The sequence below is a fragment of the Mirounga angustirostris genome, unplaced genomic scaffold (assembly GCF_029215605.1).
Source record: "Mirounga angustirostris isolate CCGP_5_RB_7025 unplaced genomic scaffold, mMirAng1.0.hap1 SCAF_11, whole genome shotgun sequence".
NCBI lineage: Eukaryota > Metazoa > Chordata > Mammalia > Carnivora > Phocidae > Mirounga > Mirounga angustirostris.
In genome coordinates, this window is record NW_026991719.1 from 81,947,028 (window position 1) to 81,971,806 (window position 24,779).

General features: G+C 42.8%; 1 protein-coding gene across 1 annotated transcript; it reads right to left on the bottom strand.

Moving 5' to 3' along the window:
- Positions 1 to 14,327: 14,327 nt before the first annotated feature.
- Positions 14,328 to 23,750, bottom strand: LOC135362023 (nuclear RNA export factor 2-like). Its single transcript, XM_064574847.1, has 20 exons — positions 23,578 to 23,750; positions 23,192 to 23,345; positions 22,811 to 22,894; positions 22,592 to 22,696; positions 22,395 to 22,475; positions 22,205 to 22,274; positions 21,969 to 22,057; positions 21,741 to 21,848; positions 21,454 to 21,563; positions 19,767 to 19,803; positions 19,316 to 19,384; positions 19,175 to 19,230; positions 18,928 to 19,035; positions 18,749 to 18,807; positions 18,523 to 18,638; positions 18,388 to 18,430; positions 17,734 to 17,806; positions 16,996 to 17,178; positions 14,511 to 14,571; positions 14,328 to 14,372 (listed from the first exon to the last, which is right to left on the bottom strand). Exons 1-20 carry the CDS (start codon positions 23,610 to 23,612, stop codon positions 14,328 to 14,330), a joined length of 1,686 nt encoding a protein of 561 aa, XP_064430917.1. The 5' UTR covers positions 23,613 to 23,750.
- Between the last annotated feature and the right edge of the window lie 1,029 nt (positions 23,751 to 24,779).

The window sequence follows — 24,779 nt, forward strand, 5'->3', positions numbered from 1 at the left end:
AAAGTCAACCAATGGAATGGAAGAAGATATTTGCAAATGGTATATTGGACAAAGGGCTAGTATTGAGAATCTATAAAGAAATCATCAAAATCAACACCCAAAAAATAAATAACCCAGTTAAGAAATGAGCAGAAGACATGAATAGACATTTCTCCAAAGAAGACATAGAAATAACTAACAGACACAGAAAAAAATGCTCAACATCACTCATCATCAGGGAAATACAAATCAAAACCACAATGAGATACCATCTCACACCTGTCAGAATGGCTAAAATTAAGAACTCAGAAAACAAGAGATGTTGGTGAGGATGCAGAGAAAGGGGAACCCTTTTGCACAGTTAGTGGAAATGCAAACTGGTACAGCCACTCTAGAAAACAGTATGGAGATTCCTCAAAAAGTTGAAAATAGAACTACCCTGTGACCCAGCAGTTGCACTACTAGATATTTGTCCAAAGGATACAAAAGTGCTGGTTCGAAGGGACACATGCACCCCAATGTTTATAGCAGCAGTATCAACAATAGCCAAATTATGGAAAAAGCCCAAATGTCCATCAACTGAAGAATGGACAAAGAAGTGGAATATGTATATACAATGGAATATTACTCAGCCATAAAAAAGAATGAAATCTTGCCAGTTGCATCAGTGTGGTTGGAACTAGAAGGTATTATGCTAAGCAAAATAAGTCAGTCAGAGAAAGACAAGTATTACATGATTTCACTCGTATGTGGAACATAAGAAACAAAACAGATGAACATAGGGGAAGGGAATGAAAAGTAAAATAAGATAAAAACAGAGAGGGAAGCAAACCATAGGAGACTCTATAGTTAAGAGAACAAACAGGGTTGCTTGAGGGGTGGTAAGTGGGGGGACGTGATAAATGGTTGATGGGTATTACAGAGGGCACTTGCTGGGATGAGAACTGGGTGTTATATATAAGTGATGAATCACTAAATTCTACTCCTGAAACCAGTACTACACTATACATTAACTTGAATTTAAAGAAAAAAGAAAAGAAAAACTAATGTATGTTTGTAATTGAAAGAAACCAAACAATATAGTTATATATACATGGAAAATAAAATGATCTTGTATCTTCCTCCTTTCATCCTGCTGAGCTATCCTTTGTTAATGATGTGAAGCATATTCTGCAGATGCTTTTCTCAAATGTATATGTGCAATATACATGCAGATGCACAATATGTATGAGTAGATATACACACTTTTTTGTAAGACTAGGGTGGCAGCAAACCTTATCATGCAATCTATCTTTTTTAACTGAGGATAAAATTACCAGGACTTTTATTCATAGGTTTATTGTTATTGGATATCTTTTCATAAATTTATTTGCATTCCTATAGTTTTCTATGAGATTTTTGGTTTTCATTTATTTATGTCTTTCCTGTTTTTTCATTTATTTACGTCTTTTTCTTTTCATTTATTTATGTCTTTCCTGATTCAAGAGAGTTCCTGGTATGTGTTTCAGTAAATGTGAATAATTTCCACTCTAATTTTTCATATGTCTTTTGATCTTTAAATCTTATTTTTATGATGAACTCATTTAGCATTGTCAATTCATTATCAAAATTTTGAAGGAGTGTTATGAAAAGTGTTTATTGCTGAATTAAGGAATTAATCATGATTTTATTTTACATGCTGTTTCATAACCTCCATTCAAAGCAGAATTTGTTCATCCTGCCAAATGAATTTTTTTCCATTGGAAAATAAAATTTAATTGGAAGATCGTGCCATCTGGTGACCAAATCCAGAATTGCAATTTAGCCTCACTTAAGCAAGAGGCCCGAAAAAGAGGGAGAGAGGGAAAAAGGGGGCAGAAGGTATATTGGAGTGACTTATAGTGGAGAACTTCCCTAATTTGGGGAAGGAAACAGGCATCAAAATCCAGGAGGCACAGAGAACCCCACTCAAAATCAATAAAAATAAGTCAACACCCCGACATCTAATAGTAAAACTTACAAGTCTCAGAGACAAAGAGAAAATCCTGAAAGCAGCTCGGGACAAGAGGTCTGTAACCTACAATGGTAGAAATATTAGATTGGCAACAGACCTATCCACAGAGACCTGGCAGGCCAGAAAGGACTGGCATGATATATTCAGAGAACTAAATGAGAAAAATATGCAGCCAAGAATACTATATCTAGCTAGGCTGTTATTGAAAATAGGAGGAGAGATACCAAGCTTCCAGGACAAACAAAAACTAAAAGAATCACAAACACGAAACCAGCCCTACAAGAAATATTGAAAGGGGTCCTCTAAGCAAAGAAAGAGCCTAAAAGTAACATAGCCCAGAAAGGAACGCAGACAATGTACAGTAACAGTCACCTTACAGGCAATACAATCGCACTAAATTCATATCTTTCAATAGTTACCCTGAATATAAATGGGCTAAATGCCCCAATCAAAAGACACAGGGTATCATACTGGATAAAAAAACAAGACCCATCAATATGCTGCCTGCAAGAGACTCATTTTAGACCCACAGACACCTCCAGTGTGAATGTGAAGGGGTGGAAAACCATTTACCATGCTAATGGACATCAAAAGGGGTGCCAATCCTCATATCAGAGAAATTAGATTTTAAACCAAAGACTATATATAAGAGATGAGGAAGGACACTATATCCTACTTAAAGGGTCTATCCAACAAGAAGATCTAACAATTGTAAATATCTAGGCCCCTAACATGGGAGCAGCCAATTATATAAGACAATTAATAACAAAATCAGAGATACACGTCGACAACAATACAATAATCATAGGGGACTCTAACACCCCCCATCACTGAACTGGACAGATCATCTAAGCAAAAGATCAACAAGGAAATAAAGACTTTAAATGACACACTGGACCAAAGGGACTTCACAGATATATTCAGAACATGCTATCCTAAAGTAACAGAATACACATTCTTCTCTAGTTCCCATGAAACATTCTCCAGAATAGATCACATCCTGGGTCACAAATCAGGTCTGAACCAGTACTAAAATTTGCGATCGTTCTCCCCATGTTTTTGAACCACAGTGCCTTGAAACTAGAACTCAATCACAAGAAGAAAGTCGGAAAGAACCCAAATACATGAAGGCTAAAGAACATCCTACTAAATAATGAATGGGTCAACCAGGAAATTAAAGAAGAATTAAAAAAATTCATGGAAACAAATGAAAATGAAAACACAACTGTTCAAAATCTTTGGGATGCAGCAAAGGCGGTCCTAGGAGGAAAGTATTATAGTAATACAAGCCTTTCTCAAGAATCAAGAAAGGTCTCAAATACACAACCTAACCCTACACCTAAAGGAGCTGGAGGAAGGACAGCAAATAAAGCCTACACCCAGCGGGAGAAGAGAAATAATAAAGATTAGAGCAGAAATCAATGAAATAGAAACCAAAAGAACAGTAGAACAGATCAATGAAACCAAGAGCTGGTTCTTTGAAAGAATTAATAAGATTGATAAACCCCTGGGCAGACTTATCAAAAGAAAAGAGAAAGGGCCCAAATAAATAAAATCATGAATGAAAGAGGAGAGATCACAACCAACACCAAAGAAATACAAAAAATTATAAGAACACATTGTGAGCAAATATAGGCCATCAAATTAGATAATCTGGTAGAAATGGATGCATTCCTAGAGATGTATAACTACCAAAACTGAACCAGGAAGAAATAGAAAACCTGAACAGACCCATAATCAGTAAGGAAATTGAAGTGGTAATCAAACATCTCCCAACAAACAAGGGCCCAGGGCCAGATGGCTTCCTAGGGGAATTCTACCAAACATTTAAAGAAGAATTAATACCTATTCTTCTGAAACTGTTCCAAAACATAGAAAGGGAAGGAAAACTTCCAAACTCATTTTATGAGGCCAGCATTACCTTGATCCCAAAATCAGACAAAGACCCCATCAAAAAGGAAAATAACAGACCAATATCCCTGATGAATATGGATTCAAAAATTCTCACCAAAATAAGAGCCAGTGGAATCCAACAGTACATTAAAGGGTTATTCACCACGACCAAGTGGGATTTATTCCTGGGCTGCAAGGTTGGTTCAACATCCACAAATCAGTGTGATACACTACATTAATAAAAGAAAGAAAAAGAACTATATGATCCTCTCAATAGATGCAGAAAAAAGCGTTTGACAAAGTACAGCATCCTTTCTTGATTAAAACTCTTCACAGTGTAGGGATAGAAGGTACATACCTCAATATCATAAAAGCCATCTTTGAAGAATCCACAGTGAATGTCATTCTCAATGGGGAGAAAATGAGAGCTCTCCCCCTAAGGCCAGGAACATAGCAGGGATGTCCACTATCACAACTGCTATTCAACATAGTACTAGAAATCCTAGCCTCAGCAATCAGACAACAAAAAGAAATAAAAGACATCCGAATTTCCAAAGCAGTCAAACCCTCACTTTTTGCAGATGATATGATACTTTATGTGGAAAAGCCAAAAGACTCCACCCCAAAACTTCTAGAACTCATACAGGAATTCAGTAAAGTGGCAGGATATAAAATCAATGCACAAAAATCAGTTTCATTTCTATATACCAACAACAAGACAGAAGAAAGAGAAATTAAGGAGTCAATCCCATTTACAATTGCACCCAAAACCGTAAGATACCTGGGAATAAATCTAACCAAAGAGGCAAAGAATCTGTACTCAGAAAACTATAAAATACTCATGAAAGAAATTGAGGAAGACACAAAGAAATGGAAAAACGTTCCATGCTCATGGATTGGAAGAACAAATATTGTGAAAATGTCTATGCTACCTAGAGCAATCTACACATCTAATGCAATCACTATCAAAATACCATCCACTTTTTTCAAAGAAATGGAACAAATAATCCTAAAATTTATATGGAACCAAAAAAGACCCCGAATAGCCAGAGGAATGTTGAAAAAGGAAAGCAAAGCCGGTGGCATCACAATTCCGGACTTCAAGCTCTATTACAAAGCTGTCATCATCAAGACAGTATGGTACTGGCACAAAAACAGGCACATAGATCAATGGAACAGAATAGAGAGCCCAGAAATGGACCCTCAACTCTATGGTCAACTGATCTTTGACAAAGCAGGTAAGAATGTCCAATGGAAAAGAAAAAGACAGTCTCTTCAACAAATGGTTTTGTGAAAATTGGACAACCACATGAAGAAGAATGAAACTGGACCATTTCCTTCCACCACACACAAAAATAGACTCAAAATGGAGGAAAGACCTAAATGTGAGACAGGAGTCCATCAAAATACTGGACGAGAACACAGGCAGCAACCTCTTCAACCTCAGCTGCAGCAACTTCTTCCTAGACACACTGCCAAAGGCAAGGGAAGCAAGGGCAAAGATGAACTATTGGGACTTCATCAAGATAACAAGCATTTGCACAGCAAAGGAAACAGTCAACAAAACCAAAAGGCAACCGACAGAATGGGAGAAGATATTTGCAAATGACATATCAGGTAAAAGGATAGCATCCAAAATCTAAAAAGAACTTATCAAACTCAACACCCAAAGAACAAATAGTCCTATGAAGAAATTGGCAGAAGACATGAACAGACATTTCTGCAAAGAAGACATCCAAATGGCCAACAGGCACATGAAAAGGTGTTCAACATCACTCGGCATCAGGGAAATACAAATCAAAACCTCAATGAGATACCACCTCACACCAGTCAGAATGGCTAAAATTAACAAGTCAGGAAACAACAAATGTTGGCGAGGATGCGGAGAAAGGGGAACCCTCCTACACTGTTGGTGGGAATGCAAGCTGGTGCAGCCACTCTGGAAAACAATACAGAGGTTCCTCAAAACATTGAAAATAGAGCCATCCTATGACCCAGCAATTGCACTACAGGTATTTACCCCAAAGATATAAATGTAGTGATCCGAAGGGGTATGTGCACCCCAATGTTTATAGCAGCAATGTCCACAACAGCCAAACTATGGAAAGAGTCAAGATGTCCATCAACAGATGAATGGATAAAGAAGATGTGGTATACACACATACACACACACACACACACACACACAATGGAATATTATGCAGCCATCAAAAAATGAAATCTTGCCATTTGCAACGACGTGGATGGAACTAGAAGGTATTATGCTAAACGAAATAAGTCAATCCGAGAAAGACAAGTATCATATGATCTCACTGATATGAGGAATTTGAGAATCAAGACAGAAGATCATGGGGGAAGGAAGGGAAAATGAAACAAGACGAAACCAGAGAGGGAGAGAAATCATAAGAGACTCTTAATCTCAGGAAACAAACTGAGGGTTGCTAGAGTGGAAGGGGGTGGGAGGGATGGGGTGGCTGAGGGATGGACATTGGGGAGGGTATGTGCTATGGTGAGTGCTGTGAATTGTGTAAGACTGTTGAATCACAGACCTGTACCTCTGAAACAAATAATACATTATATGTTTAAAAAGAAGAAGATAGTAGGAAGGGAAAAATGAAGGGGGGGGAATCGGAGGGGGAGACGAACCGTGAGAGACTATGGACTCTGAGAAACAAACTGAGGGTTCTAGAGGGGAGAGGGGTGGGGGGATGGGTTAGCCCGGTGATGGATATTAAGGAGGGCATGTATTGCATGGAGCACTGAATATATTATAGGGAAGCAATGAATCATGGATCACTATATCAAAAACTAATGATGTATGGTGACTAACATAACATAATAAAATAAAATTAATAAAAAATGTTATACACACACATACATACATATACATATATATTCATACTGTAGGTGCCTTTACCTTCCATTTGATAATTTGATATAACAGTACATTCTTCAGATGAATATAAGGCCTGATTCCTATAGTTCTAAGACACTCACTTTTATTGCTATACAATATCACACTATAAGAATGAATCACAATGCATTTTTTGGGCCACCTTTGATGGACATTTTGTTTTTTCCTACACTTTTGCTCTCACAAACAATGCTGAAATGAGCATTATTATAGATGAAACCATGTGCCCACTTGCCAGATATTCTCTAGTTCTTACTACTCAAAGTGTGATCCATGCAATAGCAGTTTCAGCATCACCTGGTGTACTAGTTAGGGTTTTCCAGACAAACAGAGCCAATAGCTTGTGTGTGTGTGCGTGCACACGTGTGTGTGTGTATGTGTGTGTGTATTTTCCTTTTCTCTTTCAGTTTCATTGAGACATTACTGACATACAGCACTGTATAAGTTTAAGGTATACAGCATAATGACTTGACTTACGTATATTGTAAAATGATGACAGTGGGTTTACTTAACATCAATCCTCTCATAGATATTTAATTTTTTTAATTTAAATTCAGTTAGCCAACATATAATATATCATTAGTTTTTGATATTTTAAAAAGCAAAAACAATGTGTTTTTTTTTTCTTATAATGAGAACTTTTAGGATTTGCTCTCTTAGTAACATTCAAATACACCACACAGCAGTGTTAACTATAGTCATCATGTTGTACATTACATCCCCACTAGTTTTTTATGTTATAACTGGAAGTTTGTAGCTTTTGATCACTTTCATCCAATTCCCAGGACACCTGATCTCCTGCTTCCAGTAACCACAAATCTGATCTCTCATTTTTTTATGAGTTTCTTTTGTTTTGTTTTTGTATTCCACGTATAAGTGAGGTCATACAGTATTTGTCTTTCTCTGTCTGACTTATTTCACTTAACATAATGCCTTTAAAGTGCATCCACGTTGTCCCAGATGGCAGGGTTTCTTCTTTTCTATAGTTAAATAGTACACACACACACACACACACACACACACACACACACACCACCAACAGTACACAGGGTTCCCTTTTCTCCATATTTGTCAGCATTAATTATCTCGCCTTTTTTTTTTAAAGATTTTTTTGTTTATTTGAGAGAGAGAGAGCAGGAGCTGGGGGGGAAGGGCAGAGGGAGAGGAAGAAGCAGACTCCCTGCTGAGCAGGGAGCCCAACACAGGGCTCGATCCCAGGACCCTGGGATCATGACGTGAGCTGAAGGCAGATGCTTAGCCAACTGAGTCACCCAGGCACCTGTATCTCTTGTCTTTTTTATGATAGCCATTCTAACAGGTGTGAGGTGATATTTCATTGTGGTTTTGATTTGCATTTCCCTAAAGATTATTGATGTTGAGTACCTTTACATGTATCTGTCAGCCATTTCTATATTTTCTTTGGAGAAATGTCTATTCAGGCCTTTGCTCATTTTTTAATTGGATTGCTTGCTGTTATTGAGTTGCATGAGTTCTTTATATATTTTGGATAGTAACCCCTTATATGATATATGGGGTATATGATATATGATTTCCAATATTTCCTCCCATTCCATAGGTTGAATTTTTATTTTGTTGTTGATCTTTTTTTTGTTGTTTTTTCTGAGCAGAAGCTTTTTAGTTCGATGTGGTTCCACTTGTTTAATTTTGATTTTGTTGCGTGCGCTTAAGGTGTCATACCCAAGAAATCATGGCCAAGATTCATGTCAAGGAGCTTTCTTCTCTATGTTTTTTTTTCTAGGAGTTTTATGGTTTTAGTTCTTACAAATGGTGTAACATAGAAGTCTAGTTTTATTCTTTTACATGTGAATATCCAATTTTCCCAGCACCATTTATTGAAGAGATAGTCTATTCTCTATTGAGTATTCTTGACTTGCTTGTCAAATATTAGTTGCCTGTATATGCTTGGCTTTATTTCTGGGCTCTCAATTCTTTTCTATTGATCTATGTGTCTGTTTTTATGCCAATGCCATGTAGTTTTGATTACTCTAGCTTTGTGATACAGCTTGAAATCAGGAAATGTGATGCCTCCCAGTTTGTTCTTCTTTCTCAGGATTGCTTGGATTATTCAGTGTCTTTTGTGGTTCCATATAAATTTGAGGATTGCTTTTTTTCCATTTCTATTAAAAAATGCCATTAGAATCTTGATAGGGATTGCATTGAATCTATAGATGGTTTGGGTAGTATGGACATTTTAACAATATTAATTCTTTCCATCTATGACTTCTTTCCAATTATTTGTGTTCTTCAATTTCTTAAATCAATGTTTTGTAGTTTTCAGTGTAGTGACCTTTCACCTCCTTGGTTAAATTTATTCCTAAGTATTTTATTGTTTTTGGTGCTAGTGTAAATGAGATTGTTTCTTTTTTGTTTGTTTGTTTCAGATTTTTATTTATTAAATTCTAATGAGTGAACATGAAGTGTAATATTGGTTTCAGGAGTAGAATTTAGTGATTCATCACTTACATATAACACCCAGTGCTCAACACAAGTACCCTCCTTAATATCCATCACCCATTTAGTCTGACCCCTGCCCACCTCCCCTCCATCAGCCCACAGTTATTTCATTTGTTTTGTTTCTTAAATTCCACATAGGAGTGAAATCATATGGTATTTGTCTTGCTCTGACTGACTGATTTCACTCAGCATAATACACTGTAGCTCCATTCACACTGTTGCAAATGGCAAGATTTCATTCTTTTTGATGGCTGGATAATAGTATATATATATATATATATATATATATATATATATATATGAAGAGGTGATATATTATTACAAAGATTTACTTATTTATTTGAGAGAGAGTGGGGGAGGGGTAGAGGGAGAGAAACTTTAAGCAGACTCCCCACTGAGCGTGAAGCCGCACGTGGGCCTTGATCTCAAGAGCCATGAGATCATGAACTGAGACAAAACCAAGAGTTGGATGCTCAGCCGACTGAGCCACCCCGGCACCCCTACCCCACCTCTTCTTTATCCATTCATCAGTCAATGGACATTTGGGCTCTTTTCATAATTTGACTATTGTTACTAATGCTGCTATAAACACCGGGGTGCCTGTGCCCCTCTGAACCTAGGAGTGCAATTGCTGGGTTGTAAGGTAGTTCTATTTTTAACTTTTTGAGGAACCTCCATACTGTTTTCCACAGTGGCTGCATGAGTTTGCATTCCCACCAACAGTTTGCATTCCCTCTAACCCTTTCTCCACATCCTCGCCAACCTCTGTTGTTTCCTGTGTTGTTAATTTTAGCCATTCTGACAGGTGTGAGGTGGTATCTCATCGTGGTTTTGATTTGTATTTCCTTGATGATGAGTGATATTGAGCATCCTTTAATGTGTCTGATGGCCATTGGATGTCTTCTTTGGAAAAATGTCTATTCATGTCTTCTGTCCATTTCTTAGCTGGGTTATTTGTTTTTTGGCTGTTGAGTTTGATAAGTTCTTTATAGACTTTGGATAATAACCCTTTATCTGATATGTCATTTGCAAATATCTTCTCACATTCCATAGGCTGCCTTTTAGCTTTGTTGATTGTTTCCTTCACTGTGCAGAAGATTTTTATCTTGATGAAGTCTCAATAGTTGATTTTTGCTTTTGTCGTAAATGGGGTTGTTTTCTTTATGTCTTTTCCAGATAATTCACTGTTGGCACATAGAAATGCTACTCATTTTTGTATGTTAATTTTGTATTCTGCCACTACTGAATTCATTGATTAGATCTAACAGTTTGGGGTAAAATCTTTAGGATTATCTCTGTATAAAATCATGTCATCTTCAAATAGAGATAGTTTCACTTCTTCCTTTCCAATTCTGATGCCTTTTATTTCTTTTTGACACCTAATTGCTTTGGCAAGGACTTCTGGTACTATGTTGAGTAGAAGATGTCCAAGTGGGCACCTTTGTCTTATGCCTGATCTTTGAGAAAAAGCTTTTAACCTCTTACCATTGAGAATGATGTTAGTGGTGGGCTTGTCATATATGGCCTTTGTTATGTTGAGGTATGTTCCTTCTATAACTAATTTGTTAAGAGTTTTTATCATGAACAGGTGTTGGAATTTGTCAAAGGCTTTTTCTGCTTCTATTGAGGGACCATGTAATTTTTTTCTTTCATTCTATTAATACGATGTATCACATTTACTGATTTGCATATGTTGAACCATCCCTGAATCCCAGGGATAAATCCCACTTGATCATGGTGAATTATCCTTTAATGTGCTGCTGGAATTGGTTTGCAAATATTTTATTGATTTTTTTTTCATCTATATTCATCAAGGATATTGGCCTGTAGTTTCCTTTTCTAGTAGTGCCCTTTTCTAGTTTTGATATAAAAGTAATGCTGGCCTCGTAAAATGAATTTGAGAATGTTCTTTCCTCTTCAAATTTTTGGAAGAGCTTGAGAAAGATTGTCATTAATTTTTCTATAAATGTTGGGTAAGATTCACCAGTGACGCCATCTGGTCCTGAATTTTTCTTCATTGGGAGATTTTTTTTTTTTTTTTTAATGCTCCTCCAATCTTCTTACGAGTAATTGGTCTGTTCGGACTTTTTATTTCTTCCTGATTCCATCTTAGTAGGTTGTATGTTTCCAAGAATTTTTCCATTTCTTCTGGGTTGTCCAGTTTGTTGGTGTATCATTGTTCATTCTTTTTTTTTTTTTTTTTAATTAAGGAGTTGGCTCATGCTATTGTGGAACCTGACAAGCCCCAAATCTGCAGGATAGGCTGGCAGGCTGGAGACCTAGGGAAGAGGTGCAGTTCAATTTTGAAGGTGGTTTGCTGGCAGAATTCCCTCTTCCTTCAGGGAGGTCAGTCTTTTCTCTGTTAGGCCTTCAGCTGATTGGATGTGACCCACCCACATAATGAAGAGTAATCTGCTTTGCTCTAAGATTTAAATATTAATCTAATCCCAAACAATCCTCATAGAAATATCCAGAATAATGTTTGACCAAGTATCTGGGTACCACAGTCTACCTAAGTTGACACATAAAACTAACCATCACAGCTGGGATCCTGTTACAACTGCAAAATTTCAGACCCTGCCACAGACACTCTCCCCCCCAACCCTCAGAAATCATGCCATCCTACCATTACATTACTACCTTTCTTTGATGCAGGTTAGGGTGCTAAGAACAGCCAGACGCCATTTCTCCCTGCTTTATTTTGGCAGGGGTGTGAGACACTGTTTATTCTTGTATGATCTAGGGCCAAGGCTTCTGCCCTTGGTTATGGTCACTGAAGGGGTGATGTGTTCACATCCAAGACTGACTTTCTCCAGCACAGGGGTTACAGGGTGGTAGAATCATAAGGAGAAGTGCTTGAAGAGAAATTCTGTGATCATTAAAGAAATGGCAAGTAGGATAAATAGAATCCATATTTAGAAAGATAAGCAGCAGTTATACACTAGAGCTAGGGGTGGAGTTTCCAGGCAGGAATCCTAGGGATAAGGGCCTCAGTTCAGAGCAAGATCTGGGACAAAGTGTTGGGAACAGAGTAAAATACTGGAGTCAGAGAGATTTTTAGGAAAGGCACAGAAGCTAGTTGGAGATAGAAAAAGCCATCATCAAGGCCACTCCTCCCGGAGTTCCTGCAGCTGCTTCTGGGGTTCCTTCCCGACAGAGGTTTCTGGGTCCTGATGGGATACGGGGAGGGGTCCACCACCCATCCCCAGTAGCAGCCTTTGTGAGAAGGGCATCTGGTTGGAGGTGTCCATAAACTTGATGCCTTTGTACCATGGGACCAAGGGAATTGGCAGAATTGGCAGGAGAATGAGTGACTGGAAGTCCATGGCATCTGAGCTAGCTAGGGAAGGAGGCCAAGGATGTGGAAACCTAATGATGTAGATGTAATGATGTAGAGAGAGGCAGTAAGGGGCCATGCAATGGGTTCCGTGGTCCCTGCCCATGAGGGAACTCAGCTCAGAGAGCCTAATCTGAGCCAGACACTGCAACTGCTCGCTAACATGTGAGACTGCCTCTATTCCTCACAATGCAGACTCAGTTCTCTGGGTGAGGAGGCTGAGACTTGTCTCTGACCACGGAGGCACTACATGGAATAGCATGGAATTACTCCTTATGTAATGGCAATTATTCCTTCAGTTCATATTTCTAAGAAATTCACACACCCCCGTATGGATTCCTTGTGTAAATGTACATAAAGAACTGAAAAGTGGCAAGTGGTAGGAAATGACTTACGTGAGACCTGCCAATAGAGGCATAATTTGTAAACTGGTGGTACCTCACCAGTGCCATCATTTATATAGGATGGTAGTGAGAAACTTGGTACTGCTACTATTTTAATTTCGAGATTTATGCCTGTCAGGGACGCCTGGGTGGCTCAGTCGGTTAAGCGTCTGCCTTCGGCTCAGGTCATGATCGCAGGGTCCCGGGATCGAGTCTCGCGTCAGGCTCCCTGCTCCACGGGGAGCCTGCTTCTCCTTCTGCCTCTGCCCCCCTCTCTCTCTCTCTGTCTCTCATGAATAAATAAATAAAATCTTTAAAAAAGAGAGAATTATGCCTGCTTGTGGTCTAAAGTCCAAACATTACAGAAGTGTGGAAAATAAATTGCACAAGTGTCCCTCTCAACTCTTGTCTGCGATTCGGAACTGCCAATTGCTGATCATTGAGAAAGGTCCCACAGAACCGACCATAATGTGAGATTCCGTGCTATTGTTGTTTGTCTGGAAGTGAGACTAAATGTCTGAATCCCCTCAAGCACATGGACACGGAGCACCCTTGTCAGCTCTCTGAGAAATGCACTGGGCAAACCGGCTGGCTCTCCCTCACTCTCAGGTGCTAAAGTGATATCCCCCCCACAGTGCACCTTCAGAGAGGGGGAGGGGGCAGTACAGTGGCTGGATGAGAAGACAAATGCAAGCATGGTGAGAGGTGTGGGAGGGCCCATCTCCCATTCACTTGTGTGCAACTCATAAAACTGTTGACAGTATGCCTTTGAATGCATTCAAATGATTAGGAATAAGAAGTAAATATATGTGAGTCCTCATCTTCCTTCCTTCCACGGCCCTCACTAGCCGGTAGGCAGCCCTTGCAAAGCCCGTACTGTTCCAGGTCACATGCCTGCTTTTGCAGGCCTCCAGGTAGAGCATCTGACTGAGTCACACTGTTTCCAAAGGCCAATCCCTGGAAGCAGTGTGTGTACCTTCTCACCAGAACTTATTGACATACTACCTATGGAGTCAAGCCTGTGTACCTGCCGGGGAGACTGCCAGGGTGAATAACGTCGGGGAGAGGACAGGGCCTTTTAGGCCTGGACTCACTGGCTCATGGTTGGGGCAGGAGAAGAGCGATCCAGGACACACAACACACAACGTGCAACATAACTCTTTATTATGCAAATAAACAGCAATCATGTGTGGACAAAATATGTGGAACAACTGATCCTTCAGGTGGTTATGTTACCTGGCTTGCAAGGTAATTTTGATTTCTTGGTCAGCCAGGCCTCCATCCCCAGTCATGGGCATGGCCTTAGGTTGGAGAAAAGAGAAACAATGATGACGTGGACATCCAAGGCTTCTTTTAGGTGATTTGCTTGAAGGCCTCCTCTGGGATCTTGCCCTCATTCTGGAGGGAAGGAGTTGGGACATCAGAAGACCCAGATCCGGAGTCTCATTCCCAGGCCACCCAGCCTCCACCTTCTTGGCCTTCCTGAAGGCCCAGAAATGCCCATCTGTAGCCCGCTTAATGACTCCTAGACCTCACCTTGAGCATAGTGAAGACCTGACCAGCTCTGGTATAGTTCCACTCGTTGTCCTGAAGGCACCTGGAGTGGGAGAACAGGTGATCTCCATTAGTACCACAGTACAGACATGCTGACCATGCGATGCTAAATCTGTGCCACTTTTTTTTGCTGGGATGCATGTACCGGTTTGAACACTATGTGCAATGATGAAGAAAGACCTAGTGAAAATGCCTATCACTGGCATTCATGCCCACTAGAATTCAAAACAGAAAATAAAGCTCTCCAAAAGAACAAGAGAACTTAATATACATTGATAAAGAAAGACGTTCAAGAAAATAAATGGAAAATTTAAGAGTACAAGTTTCTAATCATTTTTATTGAGATATAATGCACATACCATTTTATTATTTTTTTATGCACATACCATTTTAAAGTGTGCAATTCAGTGTTTTCTTAGTATAGTCACAAGATTGCACAACCATCACCATTATCTAATTCCCATATAATTTTATCACCTAAAAAAAACAAAAACAAAACTCCTTAAACATTAGAGATGACTCCCTATTCCTCCCCTTTCCCCAGACCCTGGAAAACGCTAATCTGCATTTGGTCCCTGTGGATTTGCCTATGCTGGGCATTTCGTATAAATGGAATCATACAATATGTGACCTTTTGAGGCTTGCTTCTTTCACTTAGCATGTTTTCAAGGTTCATCCATGGCATGGCATATATCAGAACTGTATTCTTTTTATGACTGAATAATATTCTACCATGTGGACGTACCAGATTTGTTTATCCATTCATCAGCTAAAGGACATTTGGGTTGTTTCCACTTTTTGGCTATTATGAATAATGCTGCTATGAACATTCCTGTACAAGTTTTAGAGTGAACATATGTTTTCCTTAGATACTTGGGCATGGAATTACTGGGTCATAGGGTAACTCCAGGTTTAACATTTTGGGGAACTGCCAAAATGTTTTCCCCAACCACTGTTCCATTTTATATTCTCATCAATAATACATAAGAACTCCAATTGCTCCACATCTGCACCAACGCTTGTTATCATTCATTTTATTGATTAAAGCCATCCCAGTGGGTGTGAAGTAGTAACTCATTGTGGGTTTAATCTGCATTTCCTTAATGACTAATGGTGCTGAGAAGTTTTAAATGTGCTCCTCGGTCCCTTGTATATCTTCTTTGGAGAAATGTCTATTCAGACCCCCCTTCCACTTTTTAAAATTGGGTTCTTTGTCCTTTTGCTGTTGAGCTGCAAGAGTTCTTCATATATTCTTGTCAGATATGTGATTTGCAAATATTTTCTCCCATTCCTTTGGCGGGATTTTCACTCTTTTGATAGTGTCCGTTGGTGCACAACAGCTTTTAATTTTGCTGAAGCCCAATTTATCTATTTTTCTTTGGTTGCTTGTGCTTTTGGTGTCAGATATAAGAAACACTTGCCTAATTAATGAAAACTTACACCTATGTTTTCTTCTAAGATGTTTATAGTTTTCGCTCTTAACCTTTAGATCTTTGACCCATTTATAGTCTATGTGTGTACATGATGTGAATCTGGGGTCAAAATTCATTGTTTTGCATGTGGATATCCTGTTGTCCCCGTACCACTTGCTGAAAAGACTATTTCTTTTCCCAACAGGTTATCGCTTTTCAGCACTCTCACTGACAATCAATTGACCATAAATGTGAGGGTTTATTTGTGGACTCTCAATTCTACTCCATTGATTCATGCACTGTCCATATGCCAGCACCACATAGTCCTGATTACTGTACCTTTGTAGCAAGTTTTGAGATTAGGGAGTGTGAGTCCTCTAACTTTGTTCTTTTCTCTCGAGATAGTTTTGGTGCACTTACATATGAAGTTTAGGATAACCTTGTCAATTTTTGCAGAGAAGGATTCTGACAGGGATTGTGTTGAATCTGTAGATTGCTCTAGGTATTACTGCCATCTTAACAATATTAAGCCATTTAGCAATATTCCAACCCATGGAAATGGGATATCTTTCCATTCATTTAATTTTTTTTGACAATGTTGTATGGATTTCAGAGTATAGGATTTGTGCTTCTTTTGTTACATTTGTTTCCAAATATTTTACTACTTTGATGCTATTGTAAATGGGCTTGTTGTCTTAATTTCATTTTGGGACTGCTCATTGCAAGTACATAGAAATGCAAATGAGTTTTGTATATTGGTCTTTTATCCTGTAACCCTGCTAAGTTTATTAGTTCTAGTAGCTTTTTGGTGGGTTCTTTCAGATTTTCTATATATAAGACAATGTCATCGGGCATTATACTGTTTTTTAAACCCTTCACATATATAATAGTATGATACCTTTTCCATGGGCCCACTTTCTTTCCTCTTTTTTTTTGGAAGCAAACTATCCAAAATGTTATTTTTCCAAATTTCCTGTGAGTTTCTTTGATTCACGCTCCTCCACCCAAGTCGCTGTCCCAACTCACCCTTCTTCCCATGTACACCCAGCACTCACTTCTGAGACCACTCGAGTTTCATCCCAGACTGAGTGGAGAAAGCATGCACCATTTCCTGCTGCTCCTGGGAGAGGGTGGGCATGGAGCTGGAGGTCAGTGTAGGCTCTTGGTTGGAGAATGCACTCTGAGTCTCAGTGGGGGTGGCATCTCTCACAAACAGCTCATCATTCACGATGCATAGACTGAAGGGAAAATGGGCCCTCAGACAAGTGGATGAATGTACAACTCCACACCCCCAACAATGATCCTGCTCCCACTGCCACTGAGCAACCAGATTCCTTCCGTACTTCTACTGTGCCTGCCCCCTTGCCCCCAGATTCCTTGGCTGGTGCCTCCACCCCTCCCACAGAGCCCACCTTTGCAGGGACTGTCTACCAGCCTCACTAGATGTGTACTTAACCTGCAACCCAGGGATGATTTTACACCCACATTTATCCCTTACAATAGCTCAAGGGAATGAACAGTCTAATCCCCATTTTCCAAGGAAGACAATGAGTCACAGAGAGGTCATGTGACTTAACCAAGATCACACACACCCAGTGAGTGCTGGGGTCAAGAAGAGAACCCAGGGCTCTAACTCCAGAGCCCACGTTCTTAACCACCAGACCGGACCGCTCCTTGGATCTACCTGTTGGCTTCCCACAATACTGAGAAAACCAAGATGTCTTCACCACCACGTTCCCACACCCCTGAGCTCAGGCTGGGACGAGCATTCCCACCTACAACGTAGCACTCACCTGGAACTGCCGGCAGGGGTAACGATGAAGGTCCGGGTGAAGGCACGAACAGAACCCTGAGACGTTCCCTCCACTTTAACAACAAACAACAATACCCCATTAGAGTTGCATATGCTTCACATGCCCACACAGTGTTCCCAGTCAGGGTCTGACTTGATACTCATGCTGAAGGGGACAATTGTTCACTGGGAGTCGGGGTGTCTGGTATGGGGATGGCAACAGTAGGAACAAAATGCTCCCAGTGACAGGGCCTCTACTGTGTGACAGGTGGTGGGACAACCACTTCACAAGTTCATTTGATTAATTTTTCACAGCTGCCCGAGAGGTGGGTGTTATTAGCCCCATTTTGCAAACGAGGAAACTTAGAGGTTAAGTAACCACCCCAGGTAGATCTCAGAATAAGGATCTGGGATGACAGCCATGAAACTCATTAGGAAAACAGACTGTGTCCCTAATGCCCAAGCTGTGTGGGGCAGACAGGCATAGACCCGGTTCAGACCAGGATGGTTTGGGGACAGAGTGGAGGCAGGAGAACACAGCAGGAATAGGAAGAGAAGGAAAGGGATCAGGGAAGCTGGGACAGTTCTGAGAGGGAGCCCAGCCAGCGGGGAAGAAGCCGTGGGGCATCTGGGGAGGGGCCCAATGCACACTCACCTTCCTTGAATACCCCGTTAACAGAGAAGCAGAGCATCTTCTCCTGAAAGGGAAGGGCCCAGGTGCTAAGTCACCTAAACTTCCTACCCACCCGCGGCTTTCTGGAGCTGCCCTTGGGAGGAAGCACGTGCTCACCGTCTGGAACCACATGTCCACCAAGAAGGAGCTGAAGTCATGCTGTGTTTTGGGCAGCACACAGAGGGAGCCCACGATGTCACGCTTTGTGTGCTTCAGCGGCTGAACACGCAGGGCTATGGGGGGAGGAGAAGCAAGCTCAGGTCGGGAGTTGCCACACCCTGGGCCCTATAATTACCCCTGCACACCCCCTTTCCCTGCCCAATCTTCCTCATCACACACGCACAGGGTTCCTTGGGCTTCTTCATATTCCTGCTTTCCTTGAAGTACTCGCACAAGCTGCTTCTAGCAGAGAAAGAGGAACGGGAGGTGGTGGTCTGGCCAGTGTGGGTGTTTCCAGGAGCTTCCCTGTATCCACTGGGGAGCCACAGGGCCCAGGAGCAGAGTTGGAGCTTTGCTACTCACAGGGCTGGGTCCTCGGCGTTGAAGGGAATGGCCAGGGAGAAGCAGGCCTCATCATGGTAGGCATCGAGGAGACCCTGACGGTCTCCAGAATCGTAGATCAAATAGTATCTGTGGGAGAGTAATGAGGACAGTCTATCTCTGTGGTCTGGACCCCAGATAAGATTTCCAGACCCAGTCAGCAGTCCTGAGCTTGGGTGGCCTCACCTATCCTAGCCAACCCCTTCCCCAGATTCCCAGGAGTGCTTACTGCTGCAGAAATTGCAGGACTAGATTCTTCAGTGCATCAGATCCTTTGTAACTTTCCTGGAATCAAAAGACATTTGAGATTATGTGGCTGATAAAGCCTCCCTTGTAATAGCCCAAATATTGTTGATCAATTTTCCCTCACCTTGCAGGGCTTTATCAAGCAGGGTGTATCATTATCAATGATAACTGGTGGTGATAACTCCTGCCCATCCTGGAGAAGGGAAGAAGAAGTCAGCAGTGGAGACCAGGGAGGTGGCCCTGGATGATCAGGGGAAAAGATGAGCCCAAGAGAGGGTGAGGGTCAGAGGTTAGGTATGAAAGGGCACTGGAAATTACATGGACAAGATTACAGTGGGTGTCTTCATCATGACATCCTGAAAGTATTTACTATTATATGCAACTTTTGTCTGTGTGTGTGTGTGTGTGTGTATTTTTCCAGAAAACATATTCATGTCTTTTTCAGGAGTCCTGGTCTCCTAAAATGGATAAGGGTCTGACACAAACCTGTAATCTAGGCAAGACTCAAAGGGCTTGAGGGCAGGTGTGGTGGTGATCAATGTTAGTAAGAGACAATGATGAATGTAGTCACTTACCAGGCGTAACAACTTAGGAAAACAATCCTTGATGGCACTGTCCCAAACCCAAAATAGAAAGAAGCTGATGTTAGGCCAGGGTTGCAAAGCCTCCCTCCTACCCTTTCCCTCCCTTCCCTCCCTCTCCTTTCCACTGGGTAGCTCCCCCCTGGACTGCCCTGACTCCCTTCTTCAGTGCCACAAGAAGCAACATTTGGAACCCAGGCTCCAGGGCTGCCTTCCCCTTCCTGCTTCCCTTCCTCCAAGTCCCCACTGAAGACTCCAGAGAGAAGAGGGAATGGAGTGGGAGCCCAGCACTCTGCTACCTCACTAGGGGTCCAGCATGCTGCAGGACCATGATACCCCCCAGGGATGGCCCAAGATGCTAGGGCAGGGAGGTGAGTGAGGCAAGGCCCAGGAGGCAGGGATGGAGAGGGAGGGGGATGAAGGCAGAAGAGGGAGTGAAGGTAGGAGGGGAGAGGTGGGAGAGACATAGGGGAACCAGAGACAAAGGAGGAAAGAAGGCAGAGCAAAAGGAAGGGAAAGAAGCTCTACCATGGTGGTGGGGATCAGGAGGAAGAGAGAAGAAGGGGCAAATGGCTCCCCGGCTGCAGTCCTTTCCTTCATCTGCCCTAACTGGCCCTGGCACCCAAGGTAAGAATGGAAAACATGCAGGTGTTGGGCTGGGGGCCCATTGCATGCTGGTTGAAACTTTGTCACCTGTGTGAACTCAGTCTGAGCCGGGCATGGGAAATGAGGCAGCCACGGGGGGCAGGAGACCTTCCCCAGAGGGAGTAGAGGGTCAAGCCCCAGGTCAGCATGGGGCTGAGGGTCTGTGGACCCCTCTTATGATCACTGCCTTCCCTCCTGATGGCCCCTTTGCACCTGTGCCTGTCTCAGTCGGTTCCTTGCCTGAGCAATCATACCTGTGCTGGGCTACCCAGGCTTCTCTGAAGGGCCAGTCAGGATGATGTGGATGTGCAGAGGGAGGGGAGGGGGCAGTGCCTCTGAGAGGCTTGTCCTTCTGTCCTCTCAAGCATCTCTGCCATCTGACTCCATTCCTGCCTCAGGAAGCCCTCTGCTCACTGGCAGTCACCCATTTCTAGCCCCTTGACTCAGGGAACCCTGGTTTCTCCCAAGGAGGGCCTTGCTCTTGGCATTGGGTCAGAGGAATGGCTGTCATGATGGCAGGCCCCCAGGACCTCGGCCCTCAGCATGGGGCAGGAAAGCCACCATGGCCGCCTGAGATTAGAGAGGGCAACCCTTTGGGGGCAAGGGCAGGAGGTCCCCTCTCAGAACAAGGGAGAGAATGTCCATCTCGGCAGGGAGTAGGAAGGCCCGTCTCAGCATGAGGCCCTGGGCTGGAGGACCCTTCTCAGTCCAGGGCACCAGCATCTGGCTCAAGGCTGGTCGCTCCCGGTCCTGGGGAGGAGGAGGAGCCCTGCTTCTTGGAGCACACTCTCGGAGGGCATGCTAAGGAACTCTGAATGCAGAGAGGTGGAAACAGACCCCAGACCAGGAGAACAGGTGAGCAGGTCAGAGGAAGGAAACTCCTTATAGGTGAGGGACACGGAGAGAGGAGAAGCTGGGGCCTATGGCCATTCTGGAGGACCAGGGTTGCAGCTTCCTGCATACATGCATTCTCAGGGACAGTTCAGGCTCCCGGGACCAAAGGTTCCCAGGACGTGTGAGAGGTGTTCACACTGACCTTATGTAGGTGGGCTGGTCTGGAAAGGTGTCACACAAGGGGTTCCCTTCTAGCCAAAGCTCCTCAAGATCCAGCCCTTTCATCTTGTTTAACTCCCACACCAAGTTCAGCTGAGAAATATGGGGAAGAAAGTGGAAAGGAGTCCCAGGGAAAGAGAGACACACAGGCCCCTGCACCCCCAGCCCCCACGTTTCCACACAGGTACCTTCTCCCGCCTCCTGTCATCACTCTGATGAGCACTACCACTCACTGTCAACCCCAACTTTGATCTGGCTCCCTCTTCTCACCTCATTTTTGGAGAGGTTCAGGATCTTGACTGTCGGGACCATCTGTATAATGTCAGACAGGCCATCCAGCCCGTACAGTTTGTTGTTGCTCAAGTTCAAGGACAACAGCTGTTGGTGAAGAAGAGTTAGAGTGACAGTTACCATCTAGGGCCTCAGAGACAAATCTGTCCTCCACCCCATGAGTTCCACCCCCTGCCATTAATAACAGCGCTGGGCCTAAGGCCTCACCTCGGGATAATTCTCTTCAATGATCTGCAAGGTGGCAGCCATGCAGTTTCTTCGATTCAGGATCATATCTATATCATGGCCCACCAAGTCTTCAGGAAGCCGAGAGGAGGCAATCAGAAGGCTGAGAGGGGTCCAGGGCCAGCACCAATCCTTCCCCACATCACCATCCCTCAGCCTCCCTCCCAGGCAGATCCCTGTGCCTTCACCTGCCCTAGAATTACTGCTGTCAAGGGTACCTGGGTCAAAGCGGAGACTCTGGAGGTCAAGAGCTTGCTGGGAGACGTCATAGCGTTTGTTCATGGTCAGCTGCAGAGAGAGATGGAGAAAGCCACTGGGAGGCTCTGGGGGGGATAGGGGAATCAGGGGCTGGAGGAAGAAGAAGTGGGTGTGGGTGTGGGCACACAATGGACCTTGAGTCTGCATTACCTTTAGCTGCTCCATTTCTTCTGGCTCCAACTTATACCGCACAGAGTAAGGTGCAGTAGAAGGATTGACAAAGATAGATATCTGCAGGAAGGAGACGTGGGGTCAGCACCAAGAACTCTCATTCCAAAGAAGACGACCAGCCCCTGCCCTGTCCTCCTGCCCCGGGACTAGGTAGAAGTAATGCCCTCAACACATACCTTTTGGTTCTCCTCGTCACAAATCTTGTAGCTGACATCCTTCAGTGTAGAGGCAGTGCCAACATCCTGGACAAAGAACCGAGCCTGGTTTCTCACGTAGTGAAACTGCAGGAGGGGGAGGCAACAATAATTTTGGAGGATAGAGTCTTCCTACTCAGTGGGCTCCCCCCGCCCCCACTTCCCTGTGCCCACCCATCTGGCTTCACCATCCTCTCTTACATCCACTGGAGTGAAGGGGACACTGCAATGGCTCTGGATTGAATTCATTAGCCATGTCTTATCATACTTTCTCCCATAGGGAATCTAAGGGTGAAGAGAAGGGATGGGAGTGAGGAGAGACAACATAGAATTAAAGAGGGAAAACAGACCCAACAGCGATCTTGTCTGACCTTCTACTGAGCTGTACAGGGCTTCGAAAGTAGGGACCACTGGCATTATTTCTTATTTTTTGTGCCAAACGTGGATTTCCTAGACCCTCCAATGGAATCTCCATTGGAAAGATCTCCTCCAAATAATTGACATAAGGATGTTTAATGTGGTCTTCCTTTTTATAAGGTTCCAGGGTATTCTATCTAATGCAGACCCTGCCAAGACACTCACGGTGATCTTGAACCAGCTCCCTGGGGTTCCATCTTGTGTGTTCTCCCCCATTTCTCTCCTCAGAGCTTTTCTATCTCTCCACACAGTAATATGGATATGGCCCTCATTTTGCCTTTTCACTCTCCTCTTGTAGCGCCAGGTGCTATAGGGAGTGCTGTGGAGGGGAAGTGGAGAGGAGGAGGGTCGCCATAAATGTTAAGAAAGTCTTCTTCTATACACCCTCACCTCTCTGTCACCAGGACAACAATTAGGATTGCTTGACCATTATTCCACTTCCGGCATTCTTCAGTTTTCCAGTGAGAGAACAAAAAGAAGACCAGGGAGAGTGAAAGAGTCACCTAGTCCCAGGGGCTGCTGCACGCAAACCAGTCTGCAAGGTCACTTACTGTCTTACTTGGGGGTCCTCCTGGACATCTCCCATCAGCACATTCCCATCATCCTCCTGGAAGTGTGAAGGCTGAGGCTCATATCCACCACGTCCATAATGACGGTTCCTCTTGCCAAAATTACCTCGGAAAGAACGCCAAACTTCCTTTCTTCCTTGAGGTGAGCTACCACCATCATTGTATTCTCAAAAAGGGGAACAAAAATACAAGTTTAAAGACACATCAGTGGTCCACTTACCATGTACCACATCTTAGGCTAACACCACAGGAGGGCAAGCAAAGTGTCAACCTGCCCTAAGGGTCCAATCTCCCAAACCCTGGAAAGGAAACTCCTCTGTTTGTCCAGATAGGAGAGCCTTATTTGACAGATGGCACTATCAGGGTAGGAATCTTGGGGGAGGAGGAGGAGGAGAAAACTGTATTGAACCTTTTAAAGAATGAAGCAAATTTATTAAAACAAAACAAAACAAAACAAAACAAAAAAGAGATGTGTGCATCCATGGATTAGACTGGAAACCAGCCATACACAGGGAAGACATCTGAATTGTACCTTCTCTCAGGCCTGTCTAAAAACCACACCAATACCAGGGAGGCAATCTCTCTCATGCTTCCCAAATACAATCAGCCACCAGACTGATCCCACTAACAATCAGCAAGCTGTACTTCCTTTGCTGGTGTAGTTCAAGCTTTAATGTCAGGTGGGACTGATGTAACAGCCTCCTAAGCTGTCCCCCTCCCTCCAGCCTTGCTGTCAACAATACTCAGTTTGAAATATGCAGAGTGAGCTTTCTTTTTGCCCAGCCCGAAATGCCTTTCAGCTGAGGGGACAACTCTTCCTAACCTCAGCTCCTCTATAACAAGGATCTGAATGACAAACCGGGATGATATGTCAACTAGCATTTCCAAGTGTGTAGGGATTCTTCTTTTTTCGTTCTATTATTGATTTCTAACATGGGTCCATTATGGTCAGAGAACGTGCTCTGTGTGATTTAAAATTCGCTGAGGTTTGTTTGATGGTCCAGGAGATGATCTAGCTTGATGAATATTAAAAGAAAAACCCGAGTATTAAAAGGAGGAATAACGGCCCGTGGTCAGTGTATGGTGTATGGGGGCTTCAGAGTCATCTTTGAGAACTGACATTACTTCAGAAATCACGTTGTCAAGGGGGAAGTGTTAAAAGTGAGCCAGCTAACAGCCACAGC

Bases quoted from the DNA above. Each gene is read 5' to 3' on its own strand.
- LOC135362023 (XM_064574847.1), bottom strand. From the start codon at position 23,612: ATGGGAGATGTCCAGGAGGACCCCCAAGTAAGACA. The intron at 17,179-17,733 runs GTGAGTGCTACG...TTTTCCCTTCAG, and splicing joins ACCCCTGCCGGCAGTTCCAG to TCTATGCATCGTGAATGATG. The intron at 14,572-16,995 runs GTGAGTGCTGGG...CTCCCACTCCAG, and splicing joins AAACTCGAGTGGTCTCAGAA to GTGCCTTCAGGACAACGAGT.